This window comes from Amphiura filiformis, chromosome 14 (assembly GCF_039555335.1).
Source record: "Amphiura filiformis chromosome 14, Afil_fr2py, whole genome shotgun sequence".
NCBI classification, from domain to species: Eukaryota; Metazoa; Echinodermata; class Ophiuroidea; order Amphilepidida; family Amphiuridae; genus Amphiura; species Amphiura filiformis.
In genome coordinates, this window is record NC_092641.1 from 4773550 (window position 1) to 4799992 (window position 26443).

A 26443-nucleotide genomic window follows, 5' to 3' on the forward strand; every position below is an offset into this window, starting at 1 on the left:
ACGTTCAAATATGAAAATAGTCCTGCTTGCTATCCCGGGGGGCACTTCAATTTGAAATGGATATAGGTGTAGGGCTGGCGCTTTCGCACTAAGGGGCATTAGGTAAGAGCAACATGTAAAAAATATGGGGTCATTGGGTGAGAGCATGATTTTTGGCATTCGGTGAGAGCAGAATGTAAAAAATATGGGGTCATTGGGTGAGAACATGACCTTTTTTAAATGGAATCTTCGGTGAGAACAAAACAGCGCCACAAAAACCTCGAAAATCGAATTTCTAGTTCTAAATGGCTTCAAATTTCTTTATTCTGTCAAAATAAGTTACAAAATCAGTGATAAATGAAAGTTGCTGTTCAAATTGAACTTGTAAGGGTCTTTGGGTGACAGATCAAATGGAAAAATAGGGGTCTTCGGGTGACAGAGCGCGGAGCGAGCATGTGTTCGTAAAAAATATGGGGTCTTTGGGTGACATCGATGCTGAAAAAGGGGGTCTTAACAGCCCTACATACGCGTCACCTCCAAAGTTGGAGTGCCCCCCGGGCTTGCTATACGCTTACGATTATCTAGACCATTTAACATGTTTAAGGTTTGCAAATAATTATTGAGTACTCCCAAATTTGAAATGTGGAAAGGGGTGGTGGAGGTGGCAAAGATTTGTTCGCAGGCCGAGGGCAGGTGCAAGCTTTTTTTGGCAGGCCGAGGGAGGGGGGGTAGGGCAAGCAATATTTGGCACACCGCTTGGAAATGTTTTCCCGGGGCTCATAATTCACCATGAACAGCCCCTAATACATGTATTATGGTAACAGAGAATATATTTAGGTGAAAGACGTGCTTCTTAGCTATTGTTACAAATTATTACATGCCCAAATATTATATACAAAAAGTAAAGTTCTTTAGTAATTAGTATTAGATCAACACTTTTTTTACATACAGTATAAAATGCGCATTTATAACACCAAATTTGTTATTGTATAGGATTTATGTATTAGTGACCACTAAAAACCCAATTTTCATGATGAATTACATTTTCTTTCAATATAAATAGTACGCGTGTTTGTTAGTTATTAATTCATTTAATCACAGAATTGTACTTTTATGCATTAATCATTCATAACATTAATATGTATAGGCTAGTATATTTATTATATTACGTTATGTTCTAACAGGTTTCACATGGTCAGAATGATAGGTTAAGTAATTCATTTATATTGTTGATTAAATCATTTTTCCGGAAGGAAGAATCCATACATTTCATTGCTGTTATCTGGAATGATAAAAGGAAACAAGATAATAATAAGATTATCGATGCAAATATACAGCAATTATATCGAATACGGAATATCTGAGTTTTACCTACAAGTTTTACCCGACAAGTACTTTGATCGAATATTAATTTCCCAACTTTGTTTTTTACACGCAAAACTACAAAAAATGTATTTGTGTATTTATACACACGTACCTTTGTTTGGCCCGATAATTGCTTTAATCGAATATTCCCGATTTCCCGATCCTCCATCTATGTCTACCACCTGTTGTTCACGTAACTCGAGGTACTGATTCCCACCAACCCATCGAACGAGATTACCTACACCTGCACGTCTACTAGGAAGTACAGCCGGTCCAAAAGACCAACCGATCAAGTCGCCTTGCTGTACTTCGATACGATCACTTGGTGGGATAACATAAGTAACCTCTTGATTCGTTGGCCCTGCAAATCAAATCAAATACATGTTCCCATCAACAGAAGCATTTTCGGGAAATAAAATAGACTAGTATTCGCTACATAACTGTTTGGTTTCCACGAGAGAGTGACGCCAATGCGTGCTTGCCTGCGTTGTTTACTCGCACGATCAAAGACGGTACATTTGTACACGTGGTTAGTAACTCCGAACTCTGTCGAAGAAGCCAAATGGAAGTTTATAGGAAGAGTTTATGTCTAGAAAGCTACAACTCTCTTGTCATGCTTGTCCAGACCCCAGAAAGTTGATTAACAATATTAATACCAATAACACCAGCAAATAGCAATAGATGTCTTTGTCCAAAATTGATAAACAAAACTGATGAAAGGCAGCAACACAGAATGCACCTATTTGCATGAAAGTTCATTTGTATTGGTAATCCATATAAAAATGCACATAATTGTTCAAAAAAGTCCACAATTAGCCAACGAACTTTAATAATACATTTTAAATAATCATCAGTTCTTTCGGACTTTACCTGCTGGTATGTCATTTATCCCAACAATTTCAAATCTTGACCCCGAGATCGGTCTCCAGATGATTACACGGAATGGATTAGATGTCTTTGTTTGGTATTGCCATTTCCTTACCACACCATCACAGGTGATTGGTTGGCCTGTTGCAACCATGGTCTGTCCGTTATTATCTAGATCATTCCGCTTTACTATTGACCAACCAGCGCTACAAGGTAGATCTAAGAGGCAAAAACCAAAAACGAAAATCATCATAGTGTACTCAGTACGACATACTCACAAAAGCCAACGGACTTTACTGAGCCTCTATGGCCCAAGTCATTGCATAAATATGATTCATCAACGTTTATGATTCCATAGTATGAAGCATGACCACCAACTTTATGGCAAAGATCAATGAATTTCAAAGCCAAAATCAGCTACCCGTACGGGTAAACAGTAAATATTCTATGTCCAGGAGAATGTAAAAATAGCTCATTTCTTCCTCAAGAACAGATTATAACGACACTGCATATGGATATCTTACCAGTGAGAGCAGAGGGAAGTCTTGGTTGCCCGCCACTGTTCTCCTTTTCACCGGACGGCCTGTTAAATGTGTCCTCGGCACTAGATTTCCTGCCACCTCCGCCCTTTCTGCCAGATTTGTCTTCGGCACTAGATTTGCCCTTTCCATCATATGACCCTCCAGACTTATCCTCGGCACTAGATTTGCCGTCCGCTTTGCCCTTTCCATCAGATGATCCCCCATACTTATCCTCGGCACTAGATTTGCCGTCCGTTTTGCCCTTTCCATCAGATGCTCCTCCAGACTTATCCTCGGCACTAGATTTCCCGTCAGCTTTGCCCTTTCCATCAGATGCTCCTCCAGACTTATCCTCGGCACTAGATTTCCCGTCAGCTTTGCCCTTTCCATCAGATGCTCCTCCAGACTTATCCTCGGCACTGGATTTCCCATCAGCTTTGCCCTTTCCATCAGATGCTCCTCCAGACTTATCCTCGGCACTAGATTTCCCGTCAGCTTTGCCCTTTCCATCAGATGCTCCTCCAGGCTTATCCTCGGCACTGGATTTCCCATCAGCTTTGCCCTTTCCATCAGATGCTCCTCCAGGCTTATCCTCGGCACTGGATTTCCCGTCAGCTTGGTCCTTTCCACCGGGTGGCCCGCCAGTTTTGCCCATTCCACCTGGTGACCCGCCAGTATTGTCTTGACTACCAGTACCATCAGCCCAGTCACCTTCTGCAATATAAAATAACCAGACATGGATTAACACATGATTACTTATAATCAATCAATTTGTATTAAAGCATGGTGACCATGGTGGTTTGAAACCAATGTCCAAGAATCGTCTTAATAATAATGCTTTAAGTCTTCATTAATGTGTATTCAACCTATAGTTTGGAAATATTTCCTACTTACGATCCTTGCACCCTGGGTCTTCCCCTTGTCCGGTACCTTCATGTCCATCAACATGCCCAACTCTGCATCCTGGGCTAGATGCTCCACCAGTTTTGCCTTTTCCACCAGATGGCCTACCAGATTTGTCTTCAGCACCAGATGGTTCACCAGGTTTATCTTCGGCAACAGGTGTCCCACCAGATTGATCTTTTCCTCCAGATTTATCTTGACCATCAGTACCATCAGCCCAGTCTCCTTCTGTAATATAAGATAAACAAACATACAAGATAAGATAAGATAACCAGGTTTTTTTTTGGGGGGGGGGAGAAATTCTCCAAAACTGAGACCAACTTTATTTGAACACACGTTGCCTACTTACGATCCTTGCACCCTGGGTCTTCCCCTTGCCCGGTACCTTCATGTCCATCATCCTGACCGACTCGACATCCTGGTCTTTTACCGTCACCTATGGAACAATAGCAGCAACAAAATAATGAAAATATTGCTTAATAGAAAATGACATATGAATGAATCAAGATAAGAATAAAATAAAACAAATAAATAAAAAAAATGAAGAAGTATGAAAGTCAATGTCATGATTATTTTTATCATATAATTAATATCATTTTAGATTGTTTGAATCGGCATATTTTTTATTGGGACACAGATTATGATTTTATCTTTTTCTTGTTATTGATGGTGTTAGGTTGCTAACATACTAGAGGGCGCAGCAGGTTCGGCAGGTGGTTGTCCAGGAGGTCCAGGAGGCCTGAGTTTATTTTGGTTTGCTGTAAAATGTATCAAAAAGAAACCAAACAAAAAGAAATATAATTTAAACAGTTTAAAAACCAAAACAAACAAACAAACCAAAACCCAGAAAACAGTAAAACAATACACCAAAATAATATCATCTTTTGGAATTTAAATATTTCAATACAAAATGTTAATACCAGAGGAAGGTCCACTTGGGGGTTGATCGGGTTGTCTTCCAGGTCCAGATGGGTTATTATCGTCGGTATCTCCTGTCACATAAAAATCAAGAATACAAACGGATGCTATGGTCAAAATACAAAATGTGCAAATTTCAGAGTGATATGCAGAAATGACATGCTTTCTATCATTATTTAACGTTCCCATCCTACCTGTGTGGCTTAAAACAGGCGAAGTCTCGTATGTTGAAATGTTTGTCTTTTGGAAATTCAACCTTCGACTAGTAATTGATACTAATATAATTTCGCTGTGAGAGTTCCATAAATGAAAAAATCGTGCCTGAAATTACCTAGTTTTCAATTGCAAACTGTGTAATAGAGAATATTTAACCTTGAGGTCACATATGGGTCAAAAGGCACAAAAACGGCACGGCTAGTTTCGTGGTCTGTGACCCCAGCAATGTCTAGTAAAACACAACATTTGCCCGAAGAGGTACCGATGACACTTTTTATCGTACCCTGAATATTTGTTCAGTGCATTTGTTTTTTTATTTAAATGAAAAACAATAACACTATGCAACTCTTAATTATTATGCTTGATACAACTTATATCTCCGGGGAGCGATGTTAAGAGTCATCGGTACCTAACCGGGCACCGAGAGTTCTATAGGACCAAATTGAACGTGGTGCCTAAAGTATTATTGTATTACCTGCATCCACCGTAGCTTCAATGGAGTATTCCCGTAGTTGTACTCCTGCTTTGATATTAACTGTTTGATTGACTGCTAAGCCAGCATGTAGATTCCCGCGAACCCATCGGACTTTGTAGCTCCCTCCACGATTCCATGTTATCACACCACCTCCAAACGACCATCCAATTACATCTCCAGATTTGACTGGAATGCGTTCACTTTCAGGTACTGTATAATCGACGGGTGTGTTAACTGCACCTGCTGGTATGTCATTAATGCCGACAATTTGAAATTCAGTAACAGAGCCCTCAGTCGGTCTGAATACGATAGCTCGCCATGGTTTTGATCTCTTTCCTTGAAAAGTCCACTTTGTAACTGTTCCACTACAAAGAAACTGTTGATCTGGTGATACCATCGTCCAACCAGGGCTGTCTGGACCTGCACGGTTTACTATTGGCCAACCATTTTGCAACCATCGGCTGTAAGAATTATTAAAAAAATTAATACATGAATCAAAATGTAAACATGTCACAAAAACATGATTTTAAAAGGTTTAATGCGCGATAGATTTAACATATTTGAGGCAAATGTTTTATTCGGTCTCTGGCCAAATATATAAAAATACCAGTTCCCCCAAATTCATCCGCTGGACTTCGATTTTCCACTATTGGTGTATGTGTTTAGATAGATTTAATCGGCATATTTTTATTGGGACACAGCTATTATGATTTTATGTTTTGCTTGTTATATAGTGATGGCGTTATAGTAGCTAACATACCGGAGGGCACAGCAGGTTCGGCAGGTGGTTGTCCAGGAGGTCCTGGAGGCCCGAGTTTGTTTTGATTTGCTGTAAAACAACCAAACAAATAGAAAAATAATTTAAACAGTTTAAAACCGACGGGTGTGTTAACTGCACCTGTTGGTATGTCATTAATGCCGACAAATTGAAATTCAGTAACAGAGCCCTCAGTCTTTTCTTGAAAGGTCCACTTTCTAACTTGGCAACTACAAAGAAACTGTTGATCTGGTGATACATCGTCCAACCAGGGCTGTCTGGACCTGCACGGTTTACTATTGGCCAACCTGATTTACAACCATTGGCTGTAAGAATTATTTAGAAATTCAATACATGAATCAAAATGCAAACATGTCACAAAAGCAGGATTTGAGAAGTTTGAATGCGCGATAGATTTAACATGTTTGAGGGCAAATGTTATTTCCGGTCTGTGACCAAATACCTTCAAAATACCTCTTCACCCGTATACATAGATTTGTAGCCACAAATACGGAAATTACATAGCAACATGCAGAAATGACACGTTTTCTTTCACTGTTTTACAGTTTTATTGAGAAGTTCCCCCAAAATTCATCAGCTGGACTTCGATTTTTCCACCCTATTGGTGTATGTGTTTAGATTGTTTTAATCGCTATCATTATATTTACTATGATTTTATGTTTTGCTTGTTATATAGTGATGGCGTTAGGTAGCTAACATACCAGAGGGCGCAGCAGGTTCGGCAGGTGGTTGTCCAGGAGGTCCTGGAGGCCCGAGTTTGTTTTGATTTGCTGTAAAATGTATTAAAAACAACCAAACAATTAGAAAAATAATTTAAACAGTTTGAAACCGACGGGTGTGTTAACTGCACCCGCTGGTATGTCATTAATGCCGACAAATTGAAATTCAGTAACAGAACCCTCAGTCGATCTGAATACTATAGCTCGCCATGGTTTTGATGTCTTTTCTTGAAAGGTCCACTTTTTAACTTGGCAACTACAAAGAAACTGTTGATCTTACAGGGTGTCCCAGAAAAAAACAGAACCCTCATTGCACCCTGTATTGTATCAATCGGCATAATTTTTATTGGGACACAGTTATTATGATTTTATGTTTTGCTTGTTATATAGTGATGATGTTAGGTAGCTAACATACCAGAGGGCGCAGCAGGTTCGGCAGGTGGTTGTCCAGGAGGTCCTGGAGGCCCGAGTTTATTTTGATTTGCTTTAAAATGTATTAAAGACAACCAAACAAATAGAAAAACAATTTAAACAGTTTGAAACCATTGGATGTGTTAAGTGCACCCGCTGGTATGTCATTAATGCCGACAATTTGAAATTCAGTAACAGAACCCTCAGTGGATCTAAATACTATATCTCGCCACGGTTCTGAGGTTTTTCCTTGAAAAGTCCACTTTGTAACTATTCCACTACAAAGAAACTGTTGATCTGGTGATACCATCGTCCAACCAGGGATGTCTGGGCCTGCACGGTTTACTATTGGCCAACCATTTTTGCAACCATCGGCTGTAAGAATTATTTAAAAATTCAATATTTAAATTGAAATGTTGACATGTTACAAAAGCAGAAGTTTTAATGAGCGATATATTTAACATGTTTGAGGGCAAATGTTATTCCCGGTCTCTGGCTAAATACATCAAAATACCTCTTCTCCCAAAATGCATAGATGTGTAGCAAACAATGTGCAAACGCCAGAGTTACATGCAGGAATTACATGTTTTCTATCATTATTAAAGTTCCACCAAATTCATCCGCTGGACTTCGATTTTCCCACCATATTGGTGTACGTGTTTAGATTGTTTCAATCAGCTTAATTTTTTTTATTGGGACACAGTTTTTATGTTTTGCCTGTTATTGATGCTGTTAGGTAACTAACATACCGGAGGGCGCAGCAGGTTCGGCAGGTGGTTGTCCAGGACGTTCTGGAGGCCCGAGTTTGTTTTGATTTGCTGTAAAATGTATTTAAAACAACCAAACAAATAGAAATATAATTTAAACAGTTTGAACAAATAGAATTCAAAGAGTTTGAAAAATAGGTTTAAAAAATACACATTTATTTATTGTGTTTACTTTTAGAAGACAAAGTAGATTCAAATCATGACGGGTTGCTGGTTTAGTAACCCAACTTGATTGACTCCTAGCAAACCTATTGGTGGTATACAGGTGGTTTTCCTTGCGGGTTGGATTTACTATCTTTATCACCTGTTCCACTTGATGGAAACAGTGAAACAATATTATGGTTTCGTGCATTTAGATTCCACGTTATCATGCAATATTGTATTATGCTAACTTACCATTAACTGTTACAATAAATGAGCCAGTATCAGTATTGCCGAAATCATCGGTAGCTGTATAAGTCACTGTGGTATCACCAATAGGAAACGAGTCTCCAGGTTTGTGGCTTGACGTCAGTGTAACGGATCCAGAATTGTCACTTGTAGTGGGTTCTGCCCAAGACACGGTAGCAGCGTTTGAGCCAGGCTCTGTGTTTTGTTCTATGTTTGCTGGGATGTTAGATACAACAGGTGCTTCTAAATCTGTAAGGGTGAAATTGATTTATCAAGTACTTATTCATTCAATCAATATGGATCAATTAAATGACATTTCTGGTAATAGCAATTATGTCCTACTTAAGGTTGGTCTTAACCCTGGAATTATGAAAACTTTTGGGCCTCATAACTGCTAAATTGTTGGTCTAAAGTATATAAAAGTATACATATTTAGAATGGCAAAGACTCGATAAATTTATATGTGAGGTCAAATTTGGGCCACAAATGCTCATTTTGGCCCCAAATCACCAAAACAGGTTTTTTGACGAACTTCTTTTTCGTTCAACGTAACAAAAAAATTATTGGGCCAAAATTTGTTTCTTTTTAATTTTAAAAAAATACTAGATAAAAATGTCTAGGAACCGTTTTTCAATTTTTTGAATTTTGACCAACTTCACCAAAAATATTTGAAATTTGGGCAAAAATGTGGCTTTTTTATCATTTTTTTTTTAAATTGAGCTTTTTTTGACCATTTTTGGTGCAATTTTCTCAAAGTTGGTCAAAATTAAAAATAATAATAATAATAAAAATGGTCCTAGATATTTTTTTATCTTGTTTTTAAAAATAATTCTATTATCAATATGTATACTTTTTTATACATTAGAGCAACAATTTAGCAGTTATGAGGCCCAGAAGTTTCCATAATTCCAGGGTTAAGACCAACCTTAAGCTTAAGCTTGTCCAGATATACACAGCAAAGGAGAAATTAAAGTTACCTCAACAATGTTTCATATATTGTATGATACGATATCAAAAAGTGCTTTTTATGGCTGAACACATGCAATTACTCTAGAAATATCGCATTAATCAACATACCCATAACAGTCACAACCATGCTTGCCGTAGCTTGATTGCCGTATGGATCAACCGCTGTATACGTCACCATGGAGCCACCTATAGGAAACTCTGCACCAGGATCATGACTTGATGTCAGTGTTACATATCCAACATTGTCGGTAGCTGTGGGTTCGGACCATGACCCGATGGCTGTAGCCGAACCAGGGTCTGTAAATATAATCTTTTCTGCAGACAAACCTGAGATGACTGGAGGCTCAATATCTGTGAATATAAATAGCTTTGATCATTGTTGGTATAAAAAGAGAGCATGACGATAAATATATAAGAAATATACTTTCTCTGTTAGGATATTGAAGACTCTTCCATTTTTTTAATAAAGAAACAGCTCTTTCATTTATTGACCAATAAGCTATTATATCGCACAATGCGAAATTTGGCGCATTATGACTTGGTATCAATTTAACTGATCCAGAATTGTCAGTAGCTGTGGGTACAGCCCATGTCACGGTGCCCGCGTCCGAACCAGGGTCCGTGGGTTGGACTTTGTTATTTGGCATATTTGAGATGAGGGGATCTTCATTATCTGTGGCATAATAAAGACATTTAAAATGTTTGTATGTATTTAATGAAACGATAGAAAATACCGGGTATTTGAATGATTTAAGGGGTGTGCCGCCCGAGCTTAAAACATTGGCTTTTATTGTCTTAATCTAATCAAGATAATATTTTCAATTCCAAAACATCATTGTTCATTTATTTTGGGAGCATTCCAAAATTCTTGTTCAGAACAAGTCAGGTCCATGTTGCAATCGTTATCGTTTTTTACCGCGAGCCCATTTAGAACCTTTTAAAGTCTTACCATAAATTGTTACGGTGAATGAGTTAGAAACCGCATTGCCATCGGGATCTGTAGCTGTGTAAGACACTGTAGTATCACCAATAGGGAAAGTATCGCCAGGATTATGACTTGGTATCAATGTAACTGATCCAGAATTGTCAGTAGCTGTGGGTACAGCCCATGTCACGGTGGCCACGTCCGAACCAGGGTCCGTGGGCTGGACTTTGTTATTTGGCATATTTGAGATGAGTGGATCCTCATTATCTGTTGCAGAATAAATAAACTAAAATTAATTTCTTTTTATGTATTAATGAAACGGTAGAAAACACTGAGGGTATTTTAATTACTTTGATGGGTGTACCGCCCGGGGATTTTCATTAAAAAAAAGAATAAGTCAATTTTTCCAAACCATTAACACGTGTTTAAGAACTGTTTTTTTAAATACACTTTTTCGCTGTTTTTGACGGTTTTTCAAAACATAGAGCCATGTTTGTGAAAAAAATACCCACCGTAACACACGTCCAGGGATTTGTTGTGAAAGACCATCACACATTTTCCCGATAAAACCTTGTGTACTTCAACATAGAAGTCCCACAGACAACACTGCCTAAATCGCTAAAGGACAATCATGCGGACGAGCAAGCTGGAGAGATGGCGGCTATATGCACATTAGGAGATCGATATTCATGTCCGTGACGTCATTTGTTGTCAAAATTATTTGTGCCGAAAAATGAAAAACATTTGCACTTTGCAATATCAATATCAACCACCAGCAACAACTGCAACAACAATAATAATGAGAATGAGACCAACAATATCGTCACTGGGCGGGAAAACTTCATGTACTTTTTGCCCTTGAACATGGTTGAAGCATATCATTTAATATAGAGTCTACACCTACAAGGCTTTATCCATTTTCAAGAGCCAAAAGTAAATATAAAATGTTTCCTGCATGTACTTTTTGTCCTTGAACACGGATAAAGTAACCTCTTCAATATAAAGTCTACACCTACAGGCTATATCCATGTTCAAGGGCCAAAAGTACATATGAGGTTTTCCCGCCCAGTGATGATATTGAAAAACACTGTACCTGAAGCAGATCCACTCGGTGGCCCTACAGGTAGATTTCCAGGAGGACTAGTTTCACCATCTTTGTTACCTGTTCCCATTAGTGAGATATGAAAAAGAAGAGTAATATCGTTCAGTTAAGATTAATTGTCACAAATGCAAATGGAAACGTCAAGCTTTCCGACCCAGACCCCACGAGTAACATAATTTGCGTTTTACTGTATGAAAGGATAATATAAGTGTTTTTGTACAGTTTATATGACTGTTTTAAATGCGAAGGGTTATATTAGAAGTAAAATGTTGCGTTCCATGTTTTTTCTAACATTATACAATACGTGTACTATCTTTTACCTAAAATTGATCCACTCGGTGGTCCTGCAGGCAGCTTTCCAGGAGGACCAGTTTCAACATCTTTGTCTCCTGTTCCCATTAAAGAGATACGAAAAAAAGAGTTATAATATAATATGCGTTTTATAGTGTCACGTCCCTGGTTTTACTGTATACGTTGAAATAACGTTGAAATTTTGTATCAACGTTGATTCAACGTCGAAATCCTAACCTGTGCCCACTAGGTGACTGTTTTAAATGCGAAGGGTTTCATTAAAAGTAAACTGTTGGATTCCTTGTAATTCTAGCCTTAAACAATACGTGTACTATTTTGTCACCTGTTCCACCTGGTACAGATTAATAACGTAATAAGGTACAGTTCATTAGTTGTTAAAATGTGTATTTATTTCAAGAAACGGTGGACAGCAGCAGATAAATATTCATGGTATATACAATCAAAATTAAGAAGTAAATAGTACAATGTATACCTTGAAGATTTGCAAAAAGAGCCCCACAATCCTTTTGACAACATAGCTGCACCCGTGTACTAACAAACCCTTCCGAAATTGTAACTTGGTTGTCTGTCATGGTCAGGAAGCAATCCTCGCCGTCACCTGCCACCTGACTGGGTACTTGGAATACCAAGTCCACAGCGTCACATTGATATTGACTGCGCATTGCTGGCATCCACGTTGCAGGAGCTGAAACTTCGGCGGCTTTCACGGCTAGAAATATAATATAACAAAATATTATTGAAAGCACACGTGTACTACAAAACGTAGAGTTTGTTTTTAATAATCAAAACTTGTAATCTTGAATAGTGCAATTAATATACGGCTATTGTTATTTACCAATTAACAGATTAAAGTATGGCAAATTTATAGTGACGTAATTTCAATCAAGCATAATATTTAAATATACTTCAAATATATTTTTACGAACATTTTGGATTCACAGTTACAGTAAATGACTTAGTAGCTTCATTGCCATAAGGATCCACTGCTGTGTATGTCACTGTTGTATCACCAATAGGGAAAGAATCTCCCGAATTATGACTTGCTGTCATTGTCACTGATCCAGAATTGTCTGTTGATGTAGGTACAACCCAGGAAACAATAGCAGTGTCTGACCCAGCGTCTACATCTTGCTCTATGTTTTCTGGTATACCAGATATTACAGGAACTTCTTTATCTGAAAACAAAACCCACCAAGCAAACAAACATGAACCAATATGCAATCTCGATCCGCTAACTATTTCACGCACATATGCAAACAGCGGGATTATAGCAAGTTTAGATTGACTGTAATCTTTTTCTAGTTTGCAATGTCTTCATGATTATTCTTATGCGTTTTTTGAAAAGTTCAATTTAAGTCCGGAATCAAAGTCCCATTCAATGATCCAAAAAAAAATGTTTATAGATTGCTTAAAGGTGAATATAATTCAGTATTGATGAAGTCAAATACATGTACTATCAGTATTATAAATTATTTTGTCTTAAATAAACGTCTTTCGGCTGAACCACTAGCAGGTTATGTTAGCACATCTATGACAATGACAAAGGAACCAAAATCTAAATTTTAATCATTTTTACGATCGTCCGGATGAGCAAGTCACTGAATGGGCCTTTAAAATGCTGTAATTGACCTATTTAATTTGTGTTAAGTTGATATGAAGGAGCTGATGCCTTAATATGAACCCACACAAAAAAAACACGTGAAATTGTTATTACGAAATACTTTGCAATAATGCATAGACTGGTTACGTACCATTAACTGTTACAATAAATGAGCTAGTATCAGTATTTCCGAAGTCATCAGTAGCTGTATAAGTCACTGTGGTATCACCAATAGGAAACGAATCTCCAGGTTTGTGACTTGACGTCAGTGTAACTGATCCAGAATTGTCACTTGCAGTGGGTTCTGCCCAGGACACGGTAGCAGTATTTGCACCAGGGTCTGTGTTTTGTTCTATGTTTGTTGGGATGTTGGATACATCAGGTGCCTCTAAATCTGTGAGGGTAGAATTAATTTTCAACTCAGACTTATTTCTACAATCATTATGGAATAATCAACAGCTGCAACCTCTGGTCATATCAGTTGTGTAGACGTTAATTATAGGTAAATAGACGCGTATCACTTATTAGGAGTGAAATTTTACAAAATGATGCACTTGTACTGAGATGTTGATGCGTCTAATGTACGAGACCCGTAGGAAGGAGTGCATTAGACGCATCAACATCTCAGTACAAGTGCATTATTTTGTATATACAATTACTCGTGCAACAAGTGATACGCATCTATTAACCTATTTCATACACGAGAAAAAATATCCATGATTTTTGCTATTTTTTTGTAACAAAAATGTTGGAAAATTAAACCAAATGTAACTGCATAAACCCGTAAGAAAAATGAACGCGTCCGACAGCACTGCGCGTTGTACGCATAGTGAACGCCCATGCGCATGAACGCCCACCACTTACAAACACTTATATGTTGCCTAACATCATCATTTTCCAACATACCAATCACTGTCACAACCATGGTTGCCGTAGCTTGATTGCCGTATGGATCAACCGCTGTATACGTCACCTTGGAGCCACCTAAAGGAAACTCTGCACCAGGATCATCACTTGATGTCAGTGTAACATGTCCAACATTGTCAGTAGCTGTGGGTTCGGACCATGACCCGATGGCTGTAGCCGAACCAGGGTCTGTAAATATAACCTTTTCTGCAGACAAACCTGAGATGACTGGAGGCTCAATGTCTGTGAATATAAATAGTTTTGATACGAAGCGTAACTGCCTGTAACATGAAGATGAATATGTTGCTTCTGTACATAGGAAACATGCTTACTTTTTGGGCCAGAAGTTATTTTTTTCTTTCTGATTATTATATGAGTATAAACTAAGATGGTGCTTTTAATATCTTTTTTATGTTAATTATAACATTTGGTGAAATGTAAAATAGAAAATGCGTTTGCTAAAAAAGGTGTAATAGGTGCATAGTGAAATATTAGACTTTGTAGAAGTCGTTATCCTTGATTATCATATCATACAAAGTACACCCTAAGAACGCATTTTTGTCCTTTATTTCAAACATTTGTCAAATGTTAGAAGTTGACAGTAAGGTCCACGATTGGGATTGTGCTATGTTTTGATCAAAACATGATAATGTTTTAATTTAAAAAATTAGTGTTGTATTTTATTAGAATCAGGTGATCCAAAATCATGTTCAGAACATTAACAAGTAAGCTCCATGATTGAAACGCCATATTTTTACTGTGAGCCCATTGATCAACCATTCATAAACCTCTTAGGTCCATATGCACAAAAGAGTTAAACCGGGTCTAAAGTTAGACCTGGTCTAAGTGGAATTTAGTTTCATCAGGAATGGTCGTTTAATCCTTTCCTTCCTAGAATAGCTAGCAAATTTATAAGATTTTAATGCAAAGTTCAAAAATAATACAAAATAACTTAAGAAATGTAAAGGAAAGTGTCCTTTCTCCTGGTACTAAGTTCCACTTAGACCAGGTCTAACTTTAGACCCGGTCTAACTCTTTTGTGCATACGGACCTTAAAGTCTTACCATAAACTGTTACGGTGAATGAATTGGAAACTGCATTGCCATCAGGATCTGTAGCTGTGTAAGACACTGTCGTATCACCGATAGGAAAGGTATCACCAGGGGTATGACTAGGTGTCAATGTAACTAATCCAGAATTGTCAGAAGCCGTGGGTACAGTCCATGTCACGGTGGCCACATCCGAACCAGGGTCCGTGGGCTGGACTTTGTTATTTGGCATATTTGAGATGAGAGGATCTTTATTATCTGTTGCAGAATAAAGAGTTTATAAGAATGTCTAAATAAAAAATTAATAATTTGAGTCCAAGCTCTCTATCGTCTGGCAAATGGTCAGATTAACAGATTGGAAATCTTCAATCAATCAATCATCCAATGAATCAATCAATCAATCAATCAATCAATCAATCAATCAATCAATCAATCAATCAATCAATCAATCAATCAATCAATCAATCAATTCTTTATTTCATTCAAAAGAAGAATAAATACAATAATATTATACACATGTGAATGAATGATGCCAAAAGACCTGAAACAAACACCCCTTGAAGCAGGAACTCATTCCATTACTCTTACTGGAAGTAGCAAAACATGAACATGAACCGCATGTGCAAAACACAATTATATTAAAATAAGCACGACATAAGTATAAACGATTACAAGAATCCGAAAGCCGAAAAAGTTGAAGCTGGTAGAGGCACTATGACATCAACAGCAGCAAGAACAACCTACGAAAATCTGTCAGCATAGTCATTATAGACCAGAAGTAAATCACAATTCATTCATTCATTCATTCATTCATTCATTCATTCATTCATTCATTCATTCATTTATTTCCACAATTCACATAAAAATACAAAATACGCATTAAAATACCATCAAAGAATCATGGAGGAGATGGCCGAAAGGCCAGTAAGGCTAGAGATAGCCATCCTCTTTAACAGAAAAGTTACCAAACAGAAAACTCAACAGTAAATAATAGAAATTAAAAACAACAAACAAACAAACAAGAACAAAAAAAACTACAATACTCGTCATAATCAATAGTAGTAACGCAAAGAGAAGGATAATTCCCGAAAATAACGTAAATACATTTTGCAAGCACCTTCAAACAAGATAATATATATATCAAGCTTGCTTTACCTTTTATGGTCACAACAAACGAAATTGTCACTTGATTAGGGTACGGATCCACTGCAGTATAAGACACCCTTGTATCACCAATAGGGAACGTGTCACCAGGATCATTACTTGATGACATTGTAACAAACCCAGAGTTGTCACTTGGTACAGGGTCTGGCCATGACACTACAGCAGATGGAGACCCTATGTCTGTATTTTGAACTATCATACCAGGCAGGCCAGCGATAACAGGTGCTTCTTTGTCTGCATACAAAAAAGTCCGAAACACAGTATCCGTTAATCTAGTCATCTAACAGCACTTGATAACTTGAAATGCTCATTTCAATTGCCAATTATGACTAGGCTTTAAACTATTTATGGTGAAACTTGCATTTGCAGATGATCTTATTAATACCCTCATTGATTGGACACAATATTCATTTTGGCCAATCGGCAGGTAGTTCTCACGGGACCAAAAGCAGTAACTTCTTTTCAATATTGATGGTTTTCGTGTTGTACATTAAAAAAAAAAAAAATCTTTTGTGATATTTTATGGTTGGTGCTCGGGTTGGTATAAATTAGCATTACTACCGAGTTATGACTGTCATCGAGGGACGTTTTCACTGCATACTAACTTACCTCGAACAGTGACAGTGAATGATTCAGTTTCTTGATTGCCGAACATATCTGTAGCTGTATATGTCACTGTCGTATCACCAATAGGAAAATTATCTCCTGAATTATGATTTGATGTAAGTCGCACGGATCCCGAATTGTCACTAGCTGTAGGAACGTTCCAGGACACAGTGGCACTTGGTAGCCCAGGATCGGTTCTTTGGGTTATGTCATCAGGGAAATTAACGATTACAGGTGAATTCGAGTCTAAAAATGAGAAAGAAAAACACACTTTGTTGAGATATAATTTATATTTAAATGTTTATATAGTCAAGTTAGCTCAATCGACAAGGCGTTCGACTATGGCGCGAAAGGTTACGGGTTCGAACCCTGGCGGTTGGAAAAACTTTCGTTAGTTTAAAATTCCCATGGACAAGGAACCTACCGCTAATTGTCTCGCTGTAACCCGTAAAAAACTCGGATATCCTGGCTGCGAAGGTCAATTGTGGAATCTATAGGGTGTTCGCTTCTGAGCAGCAAAGTCCCTGAGTTGTTGTTAATAGTTTATGAAATAAAGTGGGGCCGTAGTGGTCAGCGATAACCTGTAAAGTGTGCTGAGGCTTAGGGATCAACTTCTAGGCGTTGTGCCTGTGCGTAACGCACTATAAATCACTGCGTTTTTTTTAAACATCTATATACATTTGTGGCAGATTTGCATTCCATTTATGAGCATCTTAAAATTGGCACTACATCACAATGTATTGACCGATTTAAATTCGGTTTTTGATTTTTGATGCTTTAATAAAGCTCATTCATGTAGAAACATTAAATAACGTGTTTCTGCTGCGCTTATTTTTGAGGTGATATACCTACTCTTATTGGAAACATATTTCGAAATAATCTCATTCAACTACTTTCAAGAACTATAACTTAAAAAAAACTGTTATTTTAGTCAAATGGAGAATAAAAGGCATTTATTTTCCTACATATTCGAATACGTTACTATAATAAAACTCACCTTTTACTGTCACTGTAAATGTCTTGGTAGCCTTGTTACCATACGGATCAGTAGCTGTATATGTTACTGTCGTATCACCAATAGGGAAAGAATCTCCTGGACTGTGACTTGATGTTAGTGTTACTGAACCAGAGTTATCGCTTGCAGTGGGTTCCGTCCAGGACACGACAGCGGTACTTGAACCAGGGTCTGTTGGTTTGTTCTTATCTCCAGGAATATATAACAAAACTGGGTCTTCCGTATCTGTGTTTCAGAAAATATTTAATATTTTCCTTTATTAAGACTTATCCCACGTATAGGTCAGATCCTCTTAATTTCATAAGATAACAATGATAAAGTAGTTTTTTCACCAAAATGGCCCGAGATATTTTTGGAACACACTCGTCTGTTATGTAATCGATTAGAAATCTCCGAGACAATTTCTCAGCACTGACTACCTCAATTTTGTCTATAAAATCTATTTACGAGTTAATGTCTAGAAATACGCAACTCGTGTCAAACTATTACAAGCCGTTTAATCTTAAATTATGGAATAGACTGATTTCCTGTTTGGAAAATACCTTCAATCGAAACAGAAAATGACTTCGTATTTTCGTTGCCAGATGGATCGACTGCGGTATATGTCACTGTCGTGTCACCAATAGGGAAAGAATCTCCAGGACTATGACTTGATGTTACTGTTATTGAACCAGAATTGTCATTAGCTGTAGGCTCCACCCAGGAGACGCCGGCAGTTGCTGAACCAGGATCTGTCGTTTGTTTCTTATCTCCGGGACTAATCGCGAAATTAGGATCTTCCGTATCTGCATTTAAACAAAAATGTTTATATGATTTTAATGTACACAAGACACGATTGCAAGATTGTTAACTCTCTCCACGCGGGTGTGGACTGCAGACGGCAAGTTTCAAATTTTGTTCGAATTGTAAATTTTCATATTTGCAATCAGCATGACAAATGCATTAAAATGAGTATAAACAAGCCTAGTATTGGTTCAGTGGTTCTTAAGATAGCTCTTGATATTTTGAGAAAATATCTAAAAACTTATGGCTAGCCTATTGCTAGCATGCAGATCATAATGAGACCTCTTCAATACCCGTTATAACTGCTGTGGTTGTGTGCAGCCATAAGACTTTGTATTTTATCCAACGAAGGTATTATACCTTTATTATTTTGTAAATTGTGATGTTGGGTCTTATTACGACAACTCATGTTTTATTATATAAGCATGGATGGGTTTATTTGGCATAAAAACCTACACTGAGATTTGTACAGAACAATATTTTACCCTCAACGGTGACAGTAAATGATTCAGTAGCTTCATTCCCATACGGATCTATTGCTGTATATATCACTAGCGTATCACCAAGTGGGAACAAATCCCCAGGCTTATGACTTGATGTTACTGTAACTGAGCCAGAATTGTCACTTGCAGTAGGTTCGGTCCAGGACACGGCAGCAGTTGGTAAACCAGGATCCGTAGCTTGGTTCTTATTTCCAGGATTACCAATTATTATTGGATCTTCTGCATCTGTGTTTAAGAAACCAGCCCTTTCCATTATTTATACATCATTGGTATGATTCCAATACGCACGTCTATCAAGTTAATTTAGATTCAGAATTACTACGACCATAACAGCCCTTATAACAATCCAAACTCCTGTTTGAAAAATATCTTACCTTCAATCGTCACTGTAAATGACACAGTATCCTCATTGCCATAAGGGTCAACTGCTGAATACGTCACTGTAGTATCCCCAATAGGGAAAGGGTCGCCAGGATTATGACTTGATGTTAATGTAACTGATCCAGAATTGTCACTTGTAGTAGGTTCGGTCCAGGACACGGCAGCAGTTGGTAAACCAGGGTCCGTAGCTTGGATCTTATTTCCAGGATTACCCATGATAACTGGATCCTCTGCATCTGTAGTTCAACATACCATTGGTCTCATTTCAATGAATTAAAAGTATGTAATAGTGATAAAAATAATTCCGAACTCACAGACAGAAACCTCTTAGAGCCACTGTAGACAAGGGGCAGTCTTCAGTGAACGGCTCTTTTCAGAGCCACCAAAACATTCAAAATTAGGTACTTTGTCCTGAAGAAGTCAGAGCTACTCCTGACGACAGCTTCTAAACTTTTCCCACGGCGAACCCGCTGAAAACCCACTAATTAAACCTCTTAACAGAGACTTCATAGCAATCAAACCATAACGGGACTATGTGAACTTGTGACCATACCTGAATAAGCAAACCATATAAAGCGTTCACAAAAAGTAATGCAGCTGCTATAAATATGCCCATACCGTCAGAACTAAAAATCGTATTTCCAAATAAGTAACATATAACGATGGTTTATCTACGCGTATGTCGATACCCCATACGTCCAATGTTGTTCAATATTAGCAACACGGTGATGTTTTTCAAAGAAAAATACCCAAACAGTAAATTGTATTGATTTACTTATTCTGCTCTTAGCTTGTTGTCTTGTTTACTACTGAGTTTTCTTTTTAATTTGATTTTGTTTTAAAACTGCAGCAGATAATTTTCACTGTTTGACTTTTAAATGTTGTTGCCTGTTCCTGTAGAAGAACATGCGTATTTGCATATGTGCACACAGTGATATTTATCACCGGTTCCAGTATACTGGTGTCTGCTTATCTGCACAGTGTTCCATTGATTCCTGTGGTCTTTGCAGGTTTAACACTTCTGTGCCCTTGGAAAAGTACAAACAGAAGCATAAAAGTAAAAAATAACATTGTTGTTTGAAGTTTTTTTGTTAATAATAGACCCTCTAGAACTAATTTATTATCACTAGCAACAAGAAATCTTCAGAGCAACAACATCTGAAGACGCCAGTGGACCCGGTGAAAGCGCTCCAGTGATTGTACCCAATTTGAGTAGCCTAGAATATTATAATGTCTTTCTATTTACTTTATTATCGTTTCAAGAATTAACTTAAGAAAAGGAAAACTGACCCACAACTGTTATTGTAAATGACTTGGTATCTTCATTGCCATAAGGGTCCACCGCTGTGTATGTCACTATCGTGTCCCCAACATTGAACGAATCTCCAGGATTATGACTAGTTGTTAGTGTAACTGATCCAGAATTGTCAATAGCTGTGGGTTCCATCCAGGAAACAGCGGTTGTGATTGATCCTGTGTCTACATCTTGCACTATGTTTTCTGGGAGGCCGGATATCACAGGAACCTCTTTATCTGAGGAAATGGGAATTGAAAATTTTTAATGGTAAAATAGTTTGGGTTCCGCCAGAAAACATCGACAAAATGTCCAGCCAGAATCTGTTATTTTAACTATAAGTGAAAGTGAAGCTCTGTGTAGTATCTGTCAAAAATAGTTGTATCCAATAACACAAGAAGATTGTAACTATTAAAAGTTAATTTTATAATTAATTTCAAAGATTGTAACTCTCAATTTTAAATTATGCAGAAAAGCCCCTTCATCCTGGCATTTGTATCCTATACCTTGTATGGTCACAATGAAGGATGCGGTGACAGTATTAGACGAAGGATCTACTGCAGTGTACGTCACTGTCGTATCGCCGATGAAGAAACTAGAACCTGGAGTATGACTTGATGTTATGGTAACAGATTCCGAGTTATCACTTGCCGTCGGTTCCGTCCAGGAAACTGTAGCCGACGATAAACCAACGTCGGTATTTTTAAGAATGTTGTCAGGTATGTCAAGAATCACAGGAGATTCTTTATCTACGTCTATAAAAGTGAGGAAAAATATGTATTTGTTATTGTGTAGCTCTATTAGAACAATGTGAAAGGAATGTGCTAAACAGTGTGCTTCGACTATATTTAGCGTGACATACAAAGACCACAAAGAGCGACCAAATTATCATGTTATTGATCACTATACAGAGAGTATAGGAATTTTAAAGATAAATATCATCAAAATTGCAGGATTCCGAATTTTTGATATCTTATGAAAAAACAAAATTTGGCAAGTATTTGTCGACGGAAAAAATATTTATCGACGGAAACGTTTACAATAATGTCACAAAGTTAAACAAAATATACAATTTTGCCGCACAATTGCTGTACCGCCTTTGCATTCAAAATGTACAGGAATGACCACCGCCGTGCCGAAGGTCACTCCCAGACTTCCTGTCTACAAACTGTTATGGCAGCTTGAAAGTGGTGACATGCGCATTTATAAATACGTATTTATAAATATATATAGTCAAAGAACACTGCTAAATTGAATAATAACGATGAATATAATTATTTCAATATCATGAAACACAGCATCAAATACATTATTTTATTTAGATTTGACCTTTGTCTTATTACCTTCACGCACCTATTCGCCATAGAAGTGATGTAATAATCGGATTAACCAGTACAACATCAATAGATGACTACAATGTTTAAATATATCGCCATGCACTACAAACAGGTTGCACTCATCACCTGTGTATGTCTGCAATCATTGATTGAATACAATACCGATCTTTTCAAAGAGTACTAATCATCCTATAGAATTATAATCCAGATCTTTATCCCTGTTCTTTGACATCTGTAGTTCAATGCGTAGGTACAGCACGAACGTTATATCGCAGGGTGATATATTTCAAGATTGTATTCATCGATTGCTAAGGTAGTTAATCCGATTATTACGTCACTTCTACCACGAATAGCGTTATCGGCGCCCGACATGATACAAATGAAAGAGAGCCATCCATACCTCAAGGAACCGATAGTGATATAGACGAATCCAATTTCACGCATTCCTACACCTCAATGGCAGCCATAGCTGGGTCCCCCTTGGGTATATCCCACCTAAAATGTGAAATGTTGTGGCCTTGGTGGTGATATTAAACTTAAAGTTTACAACACAATACAATTCAACATTGATTTTAATCTGAAGGTAATAACAACACCAGCTTTGGTGCAGACAAGACTCAGTAATGGCCGACTGGCCATTACTTGGATTCCTCTTAGGGTCTATAGGACCAAAGTAAACAAGGCACCTTACCTGTTACAATAACGCTCCACTGTAATGTTTCTGAGCCACACCCAGAACTTCTAGGTAAAGCCACACCCTCCTCTAGTTCTACCTGATATGATACACTCATCGTTGAAGCATCGGACAGAAGAGCTTCCTTTGGTGGTATGAATTCTATCCAGCTGTCGTTGAAGGATACAGATAAGCTTTTTGCGTCGATTTCATAAGCAGTTATTCCGCTCACTGGATCGACAATTTTGATAAACGCTGATTTTTTTGGACGTTTGATCTAACAATGCAAATAATGAATATGATGCAAACATTTAGTGTTACATTTAGAGAATAAAGGTATTGTTTTTAGCAGCTGTCGTGCATCTATCGTTTCGTATAACATGGGTGACATCATTGTTTTTTGGTAAAAAATAACGATGTGAGTCATAATTCATTGTATTTTGAATTCCAGTTTGTGGATTTGGTCACTAACCCATATGGAATATATTGCGTTCTGTTTGCTGGGCAAAACACATGTAGGATGAATGGTTGACAGCAAAAGTGGACCTTTACAATTTTCGCAAAAAACGTTGACCCAAGTCAAGTTAAGTAGTGAAAAACAAAAACATGCAAAGGGTTTTACTGTCCAACATAAACATAAATTCGCAATTCATTATTTCTTATTTTCAAGAGATACACTTTTTTATTAGGTCGGCCTACTAAAACGGAGGTTTTGGACTTTGGTCAATATTGTTTGGGGATACATCGCACCCCTTGCGCCCAGCCTGCTAACCTGTTTGTTGAATTGCACTACCCACTTCTTTCCAGCTCCTATTTCTTCACTGATTGCAGGATAACTGCCCTCTGGAATAGCTTGTAATGGGTTATCATCGACGTATATGTACGTACAGGATAAGCCACTCGTAAATCTGGTGGAAATAAAAGAACATAATTCATCTGTTAAACATCTGGAAACTCAACAGTTGACCAATCGACCAGAATCCTTGAAAAATACTGAAAAAAATACTGAAAAATATTCGGTATCGTAGATGTCTTTTAGATATGGGGTATGCTTGGTGCAAAATCTATGAATCATAGGAAATGGAGCGTTTTAGTTCTCTGAAAACATTTATTGGAATAAATAAGTGCAACAAGTTGCCATTTGGAAGCTAAAATGTTTAAATATAACATTAAATTAGAACAGATGCTGGAGAACCGCGCGAGAATCTGGAATTTTTGTGAAAGCTAAACGTTAAACTGGAACAGTTTTTAATGGCCAACATGACATTGAACTTGTTAAAAAAACACAAAGTTTTCAAAACGTGGGATGGAATGTGATAGCATGGTCCATGATTAATGAGAATAAATTCTATGTCTTGTCTCTTGCAGGAAGCAATCCGAAACACATTTTTATATTACGATCAGGACATTATTTTACTTTTAGAAATTAATAATAAATTGTTTGACTTCGGTACCTGTCCGAGTCTAGAGCACTAACACACGCTGTATGTTCTCCTGTATCAGCACTCGTAGGGTCCCATGATAGCGTTATCTGCTTACGTCCTGAAGAGTCTACACCGTCCTCTATATCAGTCGACGTCATCCCATAGGGTTTCTGACTTTTGATTTTAGAAATACTGTGTGAGAAAAACATTACAAATTAAAATTATATAATTAAGAGCCATAGTAAAAAACGGTTGCTATTTTGCGAATAGGTGTGTATGTGCTGTTGTATTAAATTGAATCATGTCAACCGAAAAAAAATCAATTCACTTCGGTTAGATGTTATCACCGACGTTGCGGCCAAAAACTTTGGCCTTCAGCTGGGTGGATGATTTAGGGCCATCCGAGGTCAATCGATGAAGAAGTTGCTTGTTGACAGGATCCCACCACGGTTAATTCAACATATCTAACCAAAGTAAGTTTTTGCTGGTTGACATGATTCAATTCAATTCCCATATGACTGAAAGTATACATAGTGTGACTCATTTAATATTATCGTTATATAGAGCTGATAGCAGGAAGCAAAACAAATACAAACAATAACCAAGCAGCCAAAAAATTTGATTTTCATTATCTGAATCAATATATTATTGAAAAATAACACTTTGATGTTTTACAAAAGTTCATTCTACAAATCATATACTTTGAAAACTTGCTTAATTTAATGAGTTATGTACGTTTTACAAAAGTGTTGTTGTTTCGGCCCTCTTTATAACATAACTCAAGAACCACAAAAGTATATCTGTGATATTTGAATTCTTCTACAAGCTCGCTATGAATTGAGCAATTCAATGTTTGCTACAGCTCACTACATTCGCAAGATGCTGTGAACTACTTTTTGCTGCTTCGACCAACAATACATCGTATAACCTTTTAATAGGTATGTCACAGTGGCTGCACAATAATTCTGCTACACTGTGCATGCAAGCATAACAGTGAATTGAAAAGGGCGCGCTTCAAATGTGGCCAATTTTAGAAAACATCCATGTCATTAAATGAATTTCTTCATATGCTTCATTTATCCAAATTGTTTAAATTTTTAATATATGGTGTGTGAAGCCTTTCCGAGGCTAACATCGGGTCCTCAAAATTACAAATTGTTTTGTTTAAGAGCTACTGACTGTTTTTATGGATTTTTGAAGATCGCTCATAAATCAGTAAATATAGGCCTATTGAAGTAAAGGAACTACCACCATTTAGCTGAAATACTAATCTTTCTTAGCATGTAAATTAATTCCGTCGACAACGAATGAAACACTTCTCTAAAACTAGTTGAAGCAAAACATTAATCAATGATATTTTTAGGGAGTAATTTTCCAAACCACAATAGCACTAAGCCATTGTGTGTGTCCAAGGCCATACTATTTTTGTATACGCGGTACAGTAAAATAGCTATTGCTTTTACTGATTGTCCTCCCTTGTTAATCCAGATGACAAAATGTTAATTTAAAGTCTCATTGCAACTGAATTTTAATTTTTACTTTTCGGACTTGGCTTTGAGTAATGGTGACACATACCATGTTTACAGTAAAATTAAAATTATATTCCAGACACCGTCAAAATGTCAAACTTTTTATTTTTTTGTATTGTTTTTAAATAATTAACTGCAGTTCATTTATTCAACCTCATAACAGGATCATACTTAAAAGATTTATGATGAATGAACAGACGTTCATTAAATATTGAAAAAAACCAAAATTACTCATGCCTAATTTGCATAATAATATCATAAATACATAATTAGCTGTAATTACCTAATTTGCATAATTAATTACTTTTTGTGTATTTTTTGTCATCAATTGAAAGAACTTTGTATACATATGTGTGCAAAAAAAACCCGCACCTTTACATCATGTACGGTTTTCTATTGGCATCAATTTTGCATATTAATTAGCTGAACTTAGTCATTTTTGAGATTTAATTTGTCTGCAGATTGGCCGAAATGGCTAAAATAGTATATTTGATTAATTTATTATAATTATTCAATGATGGATTTTTTAATTTTGTTTTCTGTAACGAAGTCAGGAAAGATA

The 26443-nt window shown here is 37.2% G+C and overlaps 1 protein-coding gene across 17 annotated transcripts in view; it reads right to left on the bottom strand.

Moving 5' to 3' along the window:
• Positions 1 to 290: 290 nt before the first annotated feature.
• Positions 291 to 26443, bottom strand: part of LOC140169621 (uncharacterized) — a 37882-nt gene continuing 11729 nt past the window's right edge. Inside the window, exons 8-41 of one of the 17 annotated variants that reach the window (XM_072192887.1) lie at positions 24383 to 24544; positions 23701 to 23836; positions 22947 to 23205; positions 21425 to 21673; positions 20915 to 21157; positions 19618 to 19860; positions 19226 to 19468; positions 18500 to 18742; positions 17940 to 18182; positions 16946 to 17188; positions 16328 to 16570; positions 15188 to 15430; positions 14124 to 14366; positions 13369 to 13611; positions 12544 to 12792; positions 12090 to 12326; positions 11626 to 11694; positions 11297 to 11365; positions 10228 to 10470; positions 9387 to 9629; positions 8316 to 8558; positions 7902 to 7970; positions 7157 to 7225; positions 6724 to 6792; positions 6286 to 6327; positions 5245 to 5664; positions 4556 to 4627; positions 4325 to 4393; positions 3985 to 4071; positions 3627 to 3863; positions 2736 to 3446; positions 2215 to 2430; positions 1457 to 1705; positions 292 to 1261 (exon numbers count right to left, since the gene is read on the bottom strand). In XM_072192887.1, the coding sequence (XP_072048988.1) occupies positions 1218 to 1261; positions 1457 to 1705; positions 2215 to 2430; positions 2736 to 3446; positions 3627 to 3863; positions 3985 to 4071; positions 4325 to 4393; positions 4556 to 4627; positions 5245 to 5664; positions 6286 to 6327; positions 6724 to 6792; positions 7157 to 7225; positions 7902 to 7970; positions 8316 to 8558; positions 9387 to 9629; positions 10228 to 10470; positions 11297 to 11365; positions 11626 to 11694; positions 12090 to 12326; positions 12544 to 12792; positions 13369 to 13611; positions 14124 to 14366; positions 15188 to 15430; positions 16328 to 16570; positions 16946 to 17188; positions 17940 to 18182; positions 18500 to 18742; positions 19226 to 19468; positions 19618 to 19860; positions 20915 to 21157; positions 21425 to 21673; positions 22947 to 23205; positions 23701 to 23836; positions 24383 to 24544 (6943 nt within the window). In that variant the 3' untranslated portion in view covers positions 292 to 1217. Of the gene's footprint in view, positions 1262 to 1456; positions 1706 to 2214; positions 2431 to 2735; positions 3447 to 3626; positions 3864 to 3984; positions 4072 to 4324; positions 4394 to 4555; positions 4628 to 5244; positions 5665 to 6004; positions 6074 to 6285; positions 6328 to 6723; positions 6793 to 7156; positions 7226 to 7901; positions 7971 to 8315; positions 8559 to 9386; positions 9630 to 10227; positions 10471 to 11296; positions 11366 to 11625; positions 11695 to 12089; positions 12327 to 12543; positions 12793 to 13368; positions 13612 to 14123; positions 14367 to 15187; positions 15431 to 16327; positions 16571 to 16945; positions 17189 to 17939; positions 18183 to 18499; positions 18743 to 19225; positions 19469 to 19617; positions 19861 to 20914; positions 21158 to 21424; positions 21674 to 22946; positions 23206 to 23700; positions 23837 to 24382; positions 24545 to 26443 lie in introns of all 17 variants that reach the window. The other 16 variants (XM_072192890.1, XM_072192889.1, XM_072192893.1 and 13 more) reach the window with 16 other exon arrangements.